Here is a 12,057-nt window from a genome sequence, read left to right as displayed (position 1 = left end):
TCCAGGGAGGACAGACAGATCAAGGGGGCAGGATGAGGCTAGTACGTAGGAGATGGGGTTGGGGCTTGAGGTGGGAGGAAGGACAGGTTGGGGAGGCGGGGACGAGCTGGGCTGGTTTTGGGATGTGGTTGGGGGAGGGGAGATTTTGAAGCTTGTGAAGTCCACATTGATACCATTGGGCTGCAGGGTTCCCAAGTGAAATATGAGGTGCTGTTCCTGCAACCTTTGGGTGGCATCGTTGTGGTACTGCAGGATGCCCAGGATGGACATGTTGTCTAAGGAGTGGGAGGGTGAGTTGAAATGGTTAGCGACTGGGAGGTACAGCTGTTTATTGCGAACCGGATGTAGATGTTCCGCAAAGCGGCCCACAAGCCTCTGCTTGGTTTCACCGATGTAGAGGAGGCCACACCGGGAACAGCGGATATAGTATACCATACTAGCAGATGTGCAGGTGAACATGTGCTTGGGGGCCTGGGATGGGGGTGAGGGGGGGAGGTGTATGGGCAAGTGTAGCACTTCCTGCAGTTGCCAGGCATGGTGGAGCTGGAGAAGAGTGTGGAGCAGACAAGGGAGTCACGGAGAGAGTGGTCCCTCTGGAAAGCAGATAAGAGTGGGGAGGGAAAAATGATTTTGGTGGTGAGTTCGGATTGCAGATGGCGGAAGTGTTGGAGGATGAAGCGTTCGATCTGGAGGTTCGTGGTTCTGGTACGTGAGGACGAGGGCCATTCTGTTTTGGTTGGTTTTGAGGGGAGGGGTGTGAGGGATGAGTTGTGGTAAATGCAGGAGACACGGTCAAGGGCATTCTCAACCACTGAGGGGGGGATGTTGCAGTCCTTGAAAAACAAGGACATCTGAGATGTTCGGGAGTGGAATGCCTCATCCTGGGAGCAGATGTGGCAGAGGCAAAGGAATTGGGAATAGGGGATGGCATTTTTGCAGGAAGGAGGGTGGGAGGAGTTGTATTCTCGGTATCTGTGGGAGTTGGTGGGCTTGAAATGGATATCCTACTATCTCAGGTTATAGTCCAACAGGTTTATTTGAAATCACAAGCTTTCAGAGTGTAATCCCTTTGTCATCTGATTGTGCTTTCAAATAAACTTGTTGGATTATAACCTGGTGTCGTGTGACTTCTGACTTTGTCCACCCCAGCCCAATACTGGGACCTCCACATCATGGTTACCAGAACAGTGTAATTCAACCAGTGGACACTAACATCAATTTGTATACAGAAAAATATTTGTGAACTTTACACTGTGCTTAGGCACATGTGACTGCAATAAATCAAATCTAATCAAAGGGATCTTGAACATTCATGAACCAAATTTCATAAACTTATCAGAATTTCTGATCATGTTGTTTTATTAGCCCCATATTATTCAATTTCTTTGGATCAGCTTTGGGGTTGTATGCTGGCTCATTGCTGCCCCTGAGCACTTCTGAGTTTTTCTGAAATTTAGAGCTCTTATTAATGCAAAAACTTAACAACTTGCTCTTGGAAGGAATTGTAACAAATTTCAACATTACACATTAGTCAAAGATACTTTCAATTTACCAATGCACCCTTTGGTGTGACTAATAAGGCTATAAGGAGCTAGCCAGTAAATTCTTTGCAAGTGAGTCATTTAAATTACTGTTTGCAGAGAAAACAGCAAACGCCTTATAGCCAAAGACCCTTACAACAGGGAATTGTCCTGTTTTGACTGATTTCCAGCCTGTAATAGCTTTGTGATCTTTATCATCCGATGTGTTAACACAATAGAGTAAACGATTTGTTTGTCTACAACAGCAGACACTGGACTTTAAAGTAATTTGATACTTGTAAAGTACTTTGAGAAGTTTCTGAGAGATGGGCATGTGACAAAGATGAGGTCTTTTTCAAAAAAAGTTTGATTTAGCAGATGGATTCTTTCAAAATAGTTACGATACAAAAGAAAATGAAAAGAAACTGCATCTCAGTCTTGGTCAGTAGTCAGAAGTCACATGACAGCAGGTTATCATCCAACAGATTTATTTGAAATCGCAAGCTTTGAGGACATAGCCCCTTCAAATAAACCTGTTGGACGATAACCTGGTGTCATGTGATTTATGACTTTGTCCACCTCAGTCCAACACTGGCAAAGCCACATTTTGGTTGGTAGTATACCCTGAATCGAAGAGTGTGTATTTGACGAGGACTCAAAACAGCCCACTATCTGATTTTCTGTAGCCTTACATGTAGGAGATTTTAACACCCTGGCCTCATTTGCATAGCCGTTATCAGTCTCCTGCCCAAAACTGATGAATAAGGTCAGAAATCACATGACCCACCAGGTTATAGTGCAACAGGTTTATTTGAAAACAAAAGCTTTTGGAGTCTTGTTCCTTCTTCAGGTGTCAGTGAGAGAGGTAATATCAGACACAGAGTTTGTAAGTAAGAAATCAAAGGTTTGTTTAATACATCCTCTGGAAAATGCTGCTGGGGTCCTGAAGGAATTGTCCCAAGCACTTAGGTAAGGGGGAGGGCAGGTTTTTGGAAATATAGGGGATTAGGATGGAATATATTTCTGCATCAAGATATGTTTATTCAGAAGATAAAACACAGTGGTGCAGGAACTTATACCATGATGCTTAATATAAAACAAAATTAAGGATGGGGTGGTACAGTGGCTCAGTGGTTTGCGCTACTGCCTCCTGCTGCCAGGAACCTGGGTTCAATTGCAGCTTTTGTGGGGAGTTTGCATGTTCTCCCCTTGGCTGCATGGGTTTCCACCAGCTGCTCCAGTTTCCTCCCACAATGTTAGGTGGAATGGACCTGGTAAGTTTGGGGTTACGGAGATAGGGTGAGGGCTGGGTCTGGAAGGAGTGTTCTTTAGAGGGGTGGTGTGTACTTGATAGCCTCTTTCCATATTGTATGGGTTCTGTGTGATTTTAAAGGTACCTATTCAACTGCTACAGTGAATTTGTGTGAAACTCAGCAACTAGCAATTTCTGAAAGTAGGAAGTATATGTACACACATTCTTCAATCTTAAATTATGCTTAAATAATGACTTTAGAAATTTATTAAAACAATTATTTCAATGATGTTGTTGACAGTTAGAATCTGGGTATGATAAAGTTGACAAGTAGGAATAGAAATAAAAGAAAATTAGGGGATGAAAGGAGTGGTCAAGGGAGCTTTTATGTTTAGACAATGGTTAAAAAAAATCACCCTGCCAGAAAGAGGCATGATGGCTTTTATTATGATGAATATTTGGAAAAAGAAAAAAATTAAAAGTGCACAGGGAAAGGGACTAAATGGCAACTGTTTCAAAGAATTGGCACAGAAAGCATGGGCTAAATGGCCCACATCTGTGCTGTAAAATTTTATGATATCCATCAAATTTTTGACTTCAGTTGGAATGCTTCAGTATGTGTATTATAGATCCATTCTCAGTGTATTCCGTGGGTAATTCTAACATTGTATTGTTAATTGATTCACTGTGCTACCATAATTATTACCCCCATTTGAGAGGTGTTTAATTCAAATGAGTCTTCAATAGAATTCTGAGCTCCAGGTGCCAGATGCAGCAACATTGATTAGTTTGTTGAGAATTCATAATAGGGATGCTGGATGCATTTAACAATACATTGCATCAACTATCATCAGGAGCAGAGCTGCCCAGAAAAGGATTTAAATACACGCATGGGGGAGGAAGAATTCAGTGCAAGATTCTCTATTTTACAAGACAAAATGGACATTAGTTTTCAAAGCTTCATATTGTGATCTGCCATGCCCAATGTGGACCAAAGGTGTGCCAGATACCTGGTTAGTTTTGTTGATTTATGGTGATCTTCCTGAAAGCAGAAGATGTCTTATATATTATATATAAATTCAATGCTATTGTGCTCAGTATGTTGAGAAGAAAACTCTTTCGTTCCTCTCCTGTAGCTTAAGTTTAATGATTTTGTTCCCCTTCCATCATGAATTCAAAATTCAAGTCGTAGTTCACATGATATAACTGACATGAAATTCTACAGCAGCTGAGTTCTTATTGTATTGGGTTTAATGGATGAAAGTTATTTGCCAATAAGCTTAATATTCCATCTGCTTATTTATTTATGTATTAGCGAATTTCAGCACTTACATTTGAATTGGTTGTGTAGATTCTAATCAGCTTCATACAGGGTAGATAAGTACAAGTATGAACTTACACAGGAATCAACCTTTAATGGATCTTATTGTGTTTATTTGTTCTCTGCATTTTCTTACACCATGCATAAAAAATAAAAATGTTGGGATTTTTGATTATATTTCCCCATTATACAAATAATTTCAACGCCATGATTTAAGGCAAAGCAGCCCACATGATTGGCATCCCATCCAACACCTGAAACACTCACTATTTCCACCGCTGGTACAATGTAGCTGCAGTGCTTACTGTCTACAAAATGCATTGCAGCAGCCAGCCAGCACTTCCTTGACAGCATCACCTAATCCTGCAACCTCTGCTTCTGAGAAAAACAAGTTGTAACGGGACTTGGGAACACCACAAGCTCCCCCTCAAATCACGTACTATTTGACTTGGGACTGCATTGCTGTTCCTGTACTGAAAACTAAAAATGCTGGAGATCACAGCAGGTCAGGTAGCATCCACAGTGAAAAAGCAACCTAATGTTTTGAGTCTAGTTGAAAAGTCTTCTGGACTCAAAACATTAGGTTGCATTTTCTCCAATGTTAGCTTGCATTCTCTCCTTGGATGCTGCCTGATCTGCTGTGATCTCCTGCATATTTGTTTTCAGTACAGAATTACTGTACAGTACAGAATCCAGCATCTGTGGTAATTTGCTCCTACATTGCTATTCCTGTATTATTGCTGGGTCAAAATTTTGCAATTTTCTACCTAAAGAACAGTGGAGAAGTACCTTTGCCAGATGGATTACAGCGGTGCAAGAAGGTGGCTCACCACCATCTTTTGAAGTGCAATGAGCTCTGTTTTATTGCAGAAAACTAGTTGATAAAGGACAGAATCCAATCTTTATTCAGTCTTCTTTTTTTTAGAATGAACCATTACAAGTAACACCTCCCAATTTAACCATATAAAAGTTTGAGTTTTGTTTATTTGTGCTGAGCGAAATTCCATTTCATGCTTTTTTCTTGCATATAGTTAAATGAAACTGACATAAGATTTGTAAGGAGTGGGTATGAAATGCTGACCTTCCTAGCGATGCCCACATCAAATGAATGAATTGAAAGAAGATAAGCTACAGTGGAGATGACTACAATTCCATTTTTTTTTGCATTAAAAGTACTACATTTAGAATCAAAATTATCTATTCTATTCTCCTTGTATTTCAAATGAATTGCTCCCAAGAAATCCAATTTCCTCAAGTAAGACTAGTTTAATATCGGATAAATTTTAACGTTTTTTTATTTTGCCTTTTGTACAAGCATGTAATCTTTCACAGAGAGTGTAATATTGAGGGTAATCAAAGTAAGCCAGCCTGGTATAAAAGGAGAAATGGTGATATTTCAAAATAGAACAATGAACAACTCAGAAGGGTCAGGCTAGGATTTGCTTGGTGACATCTTGAACAAAAAGATCCTACCTAAAACTTTAACAAAAAGAGAAAGTGCTAGACGGATTTCCTCCAGCGCTTCCTGTTTTTGTTTCAGATTTCCAGCATTCTCAGTTCTTTGTTTTCTCACCTAAACTTTATTCTCTATCTTAAATTGGTGCATGCATTCCAGAAATTTCTATTTTAATTTTCAATTCCAGAATCTTTTTAAGTGGAGCCTGTGTAATAATACTGATCAGTCAGAGAAAATACATAATAATCTATTTTTTCACATGTATTTAACTGCTCAAATGCCAATAAAAATAATTTGATGCAGTAATTTGAGGTAATTAACTTTGAGTGAGACTTGAGTACAGAACAGCATATTCAAATCGTCAATGATAGCTGCTTCTCAGTTTAATTTGTATCGTTAGTTTTTCTTGTTTCTAATTGTCTGAGCTCATTCTACCACACAAATACTCACAAGACTTTGATGTTTCAGGTATCAGCTGGGAAAATTACTTTACCCGTCGCAGAATGTCAAATTGCAAGCTTTATCTCAAATTCCACTTTACAGTATCTCAGCGTGCATTTTCTACAAACACGCAATTGATTTTTTTTAAACATTCAACAAAGGCATTGCTTTATTTTCCCTCTTGTAACCTTTCCTTGGCTTGCATTTATAGTTGATATAATAGAACAGATGTATTTTTTTTGCATGGAAGAGAATTGAAGCAGAAAATTATATTAAACTGCACAATCTTTTTTAATTATTTGTGCAGTATCTTTCCAGATCCAGCGACTTAAGAGTCATCTGTTGTTGTACTTTCTTCACGTTGATTCGTATTGATATAAATTCAGTTTCCTGCTTTTAAAATAAGACCGTCTTGCTGAATTATTTGGAATATGAAAGAAAAAAGTTTGTTTTGATGCCAAGGACACAAAGATTATATTGGGTCTTTTACCTCCTATTGAGCTCAGGTGTGTTTTTCATCTCAAAGCATGAAATAAATAAATAAACACAAATAAACACATTTATTGAAATGTAATCCCAAAGCAGTTCTAGTTCGCCAAATGTGTTGCATTTTGATTAGTTTTCATCAAAGCTGATTTATGTATATTAGTTGAGTCTGAAGCATTTTTGAGATTTACAGACAAGTAACACCAGTTCAGCATTTTGCACAAAAAGATGTTAATTGGACCAAACTCGTGAACCTCTTCTGTAATTGTGTTGGGAACCTAGCAACATCTTTATTTGTTCTTCCTTGCAGATGATATGGAGGCCATTCCAGTCAAGCAGTTTGTAAAGCACATAAATGAACTATATACCAATAACCAACATGGATTCTCTGAGGAATTTGAGGTAAGTTGGTTTTTCATTAGTTCCTAAAATTTTTAAGAATAGGTGCCCGTTTTGCTTTTGGAGTGATTTTTATTTTGGGTAAATTAGAGATTGTTCACTACAGAGTTCTATTTTATGGTGTAATATTATTTAAACAAAATTGTATAATGGAAACAAATGGCTGAAACAACAAAAAGAGTTCCTTTTTTATCTATTTCACAGTTGTAATAATTTATAACTTTCTATTTCACCTCTTAACTTATAATGTGTTACTTTCCCACAGTAATTTATGGGAAAAATAAAAGTGTTTATTTCTTTGAATTTCCATAGTTTCATTTTGAACACTTAAAAATATGTGGAGATTACTGGAAACAATCCTGGATCATTCCATGTATGAAGACAAAGTATACTGGATGGAGTACAATACTAGGAAGTTTTAGATTTTTTTTAAAATGGGGAACTATATTTCAGATTGGTTCAAAAGGCACTTTAGTGTTCCTTGCTGTCAACTGTCTATGACTGCACAGTTTTTGCATTTCCTGCTTTAGGGCTGGAAAATACTACACTGGTTTAAGCACAGCATATGTCTGCATCTTCGAGCACTCTCATGAAGAACTGTTGCTGAAATTCGGATTGGAGTGCTGCTTGTTCTCCTGCATGTCATCCCTTTCAAGATTCAGAGAGCCTCATGATATCCACTTCCTGCATTCTTCGATGTGATCTCTTCCAGCTGCTGTGCTTCATTGACTGTTTGTGTATCTTGTTGAAAAAAACCCATATTTTAATCTTTTTTAACCCTCTTCAGTCTCGATTTTAAACTCCCAAGATGGTACAAATCTTGCCTTCAGAAAAGAAGGATAATTTCAGACCTGGGTTGGCCCATGAGCTCCCAACAGTGACTGCTCTTGGTTAAGTCACATACTTCAAAAAATTGATCCCGTCCCATAGGTTAGATTATTTTATCTTCCGTCCATCACTCAACTGAATTAGCTGAGCCAGGCCAAGGTCCCTGTTAGTTGCCATCACTTTTAAACAGTGATCAGACACTTTCTGATTTTTCTTTCTGCATTTACTTAGCATATGCCCATTTTCTGGTACACTATACTGACAGTGCTGTCAGGAATTTCTCCATCCCTGCTGAGTACCATTATTGTTGATGTACAATTCAAATATGTTTTTTATGCTTTGTCATTTAGCTTATACCATTAAATGCATTTGAGTAAGTATGAAATTGCAACATCAGTTCTCCTTTGCTAATAGTATTAGAAGGTTGAAATTCAAAATTTAGAAGGTCCTGTAAATGGGCACTTCTTGAAAAGTACTAACTAATTATTGGTTTGTTGTGTTCTGTAACGCAATTAAATTGAGAAATCTCTTCAGAAAAAGATCTGTCAATGTGAAATACAATCATAAACACAGTCCTTAATGAGAAGTTAAAATGTGTTTCAAACTCTATACCAATTCACAAAGTTATAAAATTGAATATGGCTGAATTAGAGAGCAAAAGATTAAAAGGTGGTGGAGCACAACAGTCATTTGAATTAATGAATTCATTTTTCATCACACATCTTGATTTGTTTATTAGATGAAATTATTCCACAGTATGTTTAATGGTGTAACAAACAGATGTGATTAATAGCAGTGGCCTGCCAGATCATGAATAATAGATTTTGGCTGATTTGAATTAGATTGTCTTGATCAAAAGCAATTCTCTTGGGGCAAATGTTTGTCCTGCATAGTGTCAACATTGTTAAAGGCTGTTATCTCTGCTCAATCATTTAGCTGATGGTTAGTCAATGCCAATAACTTTCTAACTGCACACTTCTGCTTTTCATGCAAATAGCCAAATAATTGTCAAAGTGGTGCACTTACTGTAGAATAATGTACTGTTTGTGTACCATGGAGTAGCATTTACAACGAGATTTGTAGCCAAGCCAATTAAGTCAGTTGAATCAAAATTGCTTAAGGCTTTATTTATTTGAAAATATATTTCTTTTTCTTAAACCTACCCACCTTTGCACATCATGCCCATTTTAGATCCACTACAAACATTTATTGAGCTGGTAGGTAGCTGGGTCATTGTCTCCTGTTAACAGTGACCCAAAGGGAAACACTTACTAATTTTTTTTTGCTTCCCCTTTGCCTGGCTACCACTCTCAAGGAATCATTTGAAATTGGGAACTTGTCATGCTGGAGAATTATGATTGCAAACATACCTTATTTTCCCCGAGTGTGTTGAGTGTTTGCACAACAACGGTGTGTCACTGGGCTGTTAAGTGCTTTTCTTGACCTAATTCTTCAGAAAACTATTTTCTTCGGGCTGCTTTACAAACAGGTATTTAATTGGTGCAGTCTAAAGGTCAGCTCTGTTGTTAACAAACAAGTGCTTTATTCTGAGTTTTTAATCTAACTTTGTAGTGAGAAAATAGACCTTCCTAAAATGGACAAACTAAAGTAAAAATTAAATCTAAAGATCCTCAGAACTCAAGATTTGGAGTCAATTGTTTTATCAAATATTTGTACAAGTAGTTAGAGTTTTTAGGAAGGGTCACTGATCCAATTAAGTTATGTCTGACGCTTAAAACATTCTTTTTGCAAACTATTTTAACATTAATATGGGAATACAATGTTATTAACCTTCTTGTTCACTGAAGTCTGGGCTGTTTTATGGTTCCTGACTGCAGTTCTAATCTCTGGTGAAACTGTGATTTTCTATGCAGAATCCGCGTAAACTGCAGAATAATTTGAAGTATATATAGATATATATATATATGTTTACAACAGTCATGTACCATGTTATTCAACATCTGAAATTTGTGTTAGAAAAATAAAGATTAATATACTGTTCTCAAAATAACCTGTCTTTTTATATAATTTGATGAGAACAGTCTCTATAGTTCACTGAGTGAACTGCTGGATATGGAGAGTGGGGAACCAGTTGAGCAGTTCCAGTTGACATATCCAAGGAAAGCAGTACAGGCCATATTATTACTATGTTACCCTTTGGTGTACCCCATGATCAATTTAAAATAACGCATTTTCACCTGCAAGTAGTTTAGTTGCTGCTACTCAGGGTTATATTTTTTGTAATAGTGTACAATATTTTTTTTACTTCCAAAAACAGAATCAGCTCAAGTGGATGTTTTATGTGAGATAATTAATCTCAATGATCATCTCAAAAATCATCAACTCAAAATGCAATTAAGTTTTTTATTGATCAATTCATCAGTTTATAACATGCATTCTTTACATTATGTATTCTCATAAATATACGGAGGGGTTAGCCCTAAATTACTTATTGTAAGGTGCTTCTGCAGATTTCTGCCACTAAATAACTTTGAAGGTGACATCTTGTAGAATGTGTTTCCTCCCCTGAAATAAGGTGTATGAAGTAGAAAGCTAAGACAAGCTAAGGTCAAAATCAAATTATTTCCATGTTTTTGGTTTTTTTAAATGTCCAACAATAATCGAGGCTTCTTACTTGAAGGTGTTCATTTTAAGTGTCTCAATAATTAAGATTTGTTGCACTATTAAAAGTTTATCTATACCGAATGGACAAGCCCTAACTTTCCTTGGTAAGTCTAGTGGGCATATATCATGTAAGTACACCAACGTTATGCTGCTCCATGTGTTTCATTGCTGAATCTCTTGACAAAATACTAGTAGAGTGGAGCTTATGGAGGAAAAGGAAAACTTGGATAGCAACTTCTTAATTTCCAAATACAAGTGCATATGTGCAATCGCCGGGAGTTGCTGTATGATTTACTCTTTAATAATTGTGGGCGGCACTTATTTTTACAACAGAATTGGGCCATTGAAATTGGGGCATGTTTAAAGGGAACCTTTTCAGCATGGCATTAACTGAGTATAGATTTACATGCAATTGAACTGTTGTTAGATTATCTAACTGTCTGTTAAATTGCTTCTTTCTATGCTTGTCATATTATGTTTGTTTATGTCAATATAGTAACACACAGTCACTAAGCAACTCCACAGAAGAAATTTGAATGCCAAATGTAATGAAATGCTCCATTCCAGGAAAGGATCACTAATCAGTTAGTTATGTTTAACATGATGTGTGACTTTTACGGATTGCATAATATGAGAGTTAAGTGGATTGCTTTTACAATACTAATGACACAAGTAATGACTTATAACCAGAAGCATTCTCTTGATTTGTCCTTGTAAGCCATTTAAAAATATTGCATCTTACTGTGCCTACTTCTTCCTTTAAACAATGCAATGTGATGCTCCTTAACTGAGAAAGGAAGCAATTCATGTAGGGATCCACTTCTGAAGCACACAGTGGCATTTCCTATTCAATTAGAGCTGACAGAACATCAATCAACATATTATGGTCAGATTATAGAGGACTTGCTTTTCCTGAGACCATGAAGAACAAGACTTTACTGCCAGGTCTATGCTTGGATTCTTATGCAGCTCTTATAATGATAGTGATGTGAACATAACATATCAAGCATAACAAATTTATTAAGACTCTTAGCAACACTTAGTATTCTGTCATTTGACACATCCACCTCTAACCCTGTTTACATTTGATTCTGCAATGTCTGCTTTTGTCTGAGGAGCCATTTTCAAATTCCTCATCATTATCTAAAATATGAGAATGAAAATTTGATGGTTCATTGAAACGTGCAATCATATCAAGATAATCCCTGAACAGAAACGAAAGTCACTGGAAAAGCTCAGCGGGTCTGGCAGCATCTGTGAAAAAAAAATTTCGGGTCTGGTGACCTCTGGCTTTTCTTCTTCACTATGAACCATCTTCTTGAATCCTTGTCCTCTGTTCATCCACTCTTGTTGCAATAAGAAATGTGCGGAATTCATGGACTTCTTTAATATGTTAAGATGCTGGCCACCCATTCAGATATCTCTGCTCCTCATCTCTTCCACCAAACCGCCACCAGTCCAATATTCCTCCATGCCAATAACCATTAATTTTTCCTTTTTCCTCTCAGTTTTGTTCCTATCACACTAATGGTCCCTGCGAGCTCATTGTATCCTGAGATTCTCTTTCTACCCTCTTAAATCAGTCTTAAAAATTTAAATTGACCAATTATCATCAGCATTCTTTTGGAGGAGAGACTTGCAGATTTCACTGAGTAAAAGTGCTTTCAGTGTTTTTTTATGATAAGATGGTCTACTGTAATTCTTAAGGTAATGTCATGTTCTCAATTTT

At 37.2% G+C, this 12,057-nt stretch overlaps 1 protein-coding gene across 2 annotated transcripts in view; it reads left to right on the top strand.

Moving 5' to 3' along the window:
- The window catches only part of LOC125460192 (receptor-type tyrosine-protein phosphatase gamma-like), a 693,348-nt gene that overhangs the window by 632,354 nt on the left and 48,937 nt on the right, over window positions 1-12,057 (top strand). For both annotated transcript variants that reach the window (XM_059649945.1, XM_048547332.2), the window contains one exon: window positions 6,787-6,878. In XM_059649945.1, the coding sequence (XP_059505928.1) occupies window positions 6,787-6,878 (92 nt within the window). The remainder of the gene's footprint in view (window positions 1-6,786; window positions 6,879-12,057) is intronic.

The sequence above is a fragment of the Stegostoma tigrinum genome, chromosome 11 (assembly GCF_030684315.1).
Source record: "Stegostoma tigrinum isolate sSteTig4 chromosome 11, sSteTig4.hap1, whole genome shotgun sequence".
NCBI classification, from domain to species: Eukaryota; Metazoa; Chordata; class Chondrichthyes; order Orectolobiformes; family Stegostomatidae; genus Stegostoma; species Stegostoma tigrinum.
Note: the sequence above shows the minus strand (reverse complement) of the source record. Positions and strands in the feature narration are given on the sequence as shown.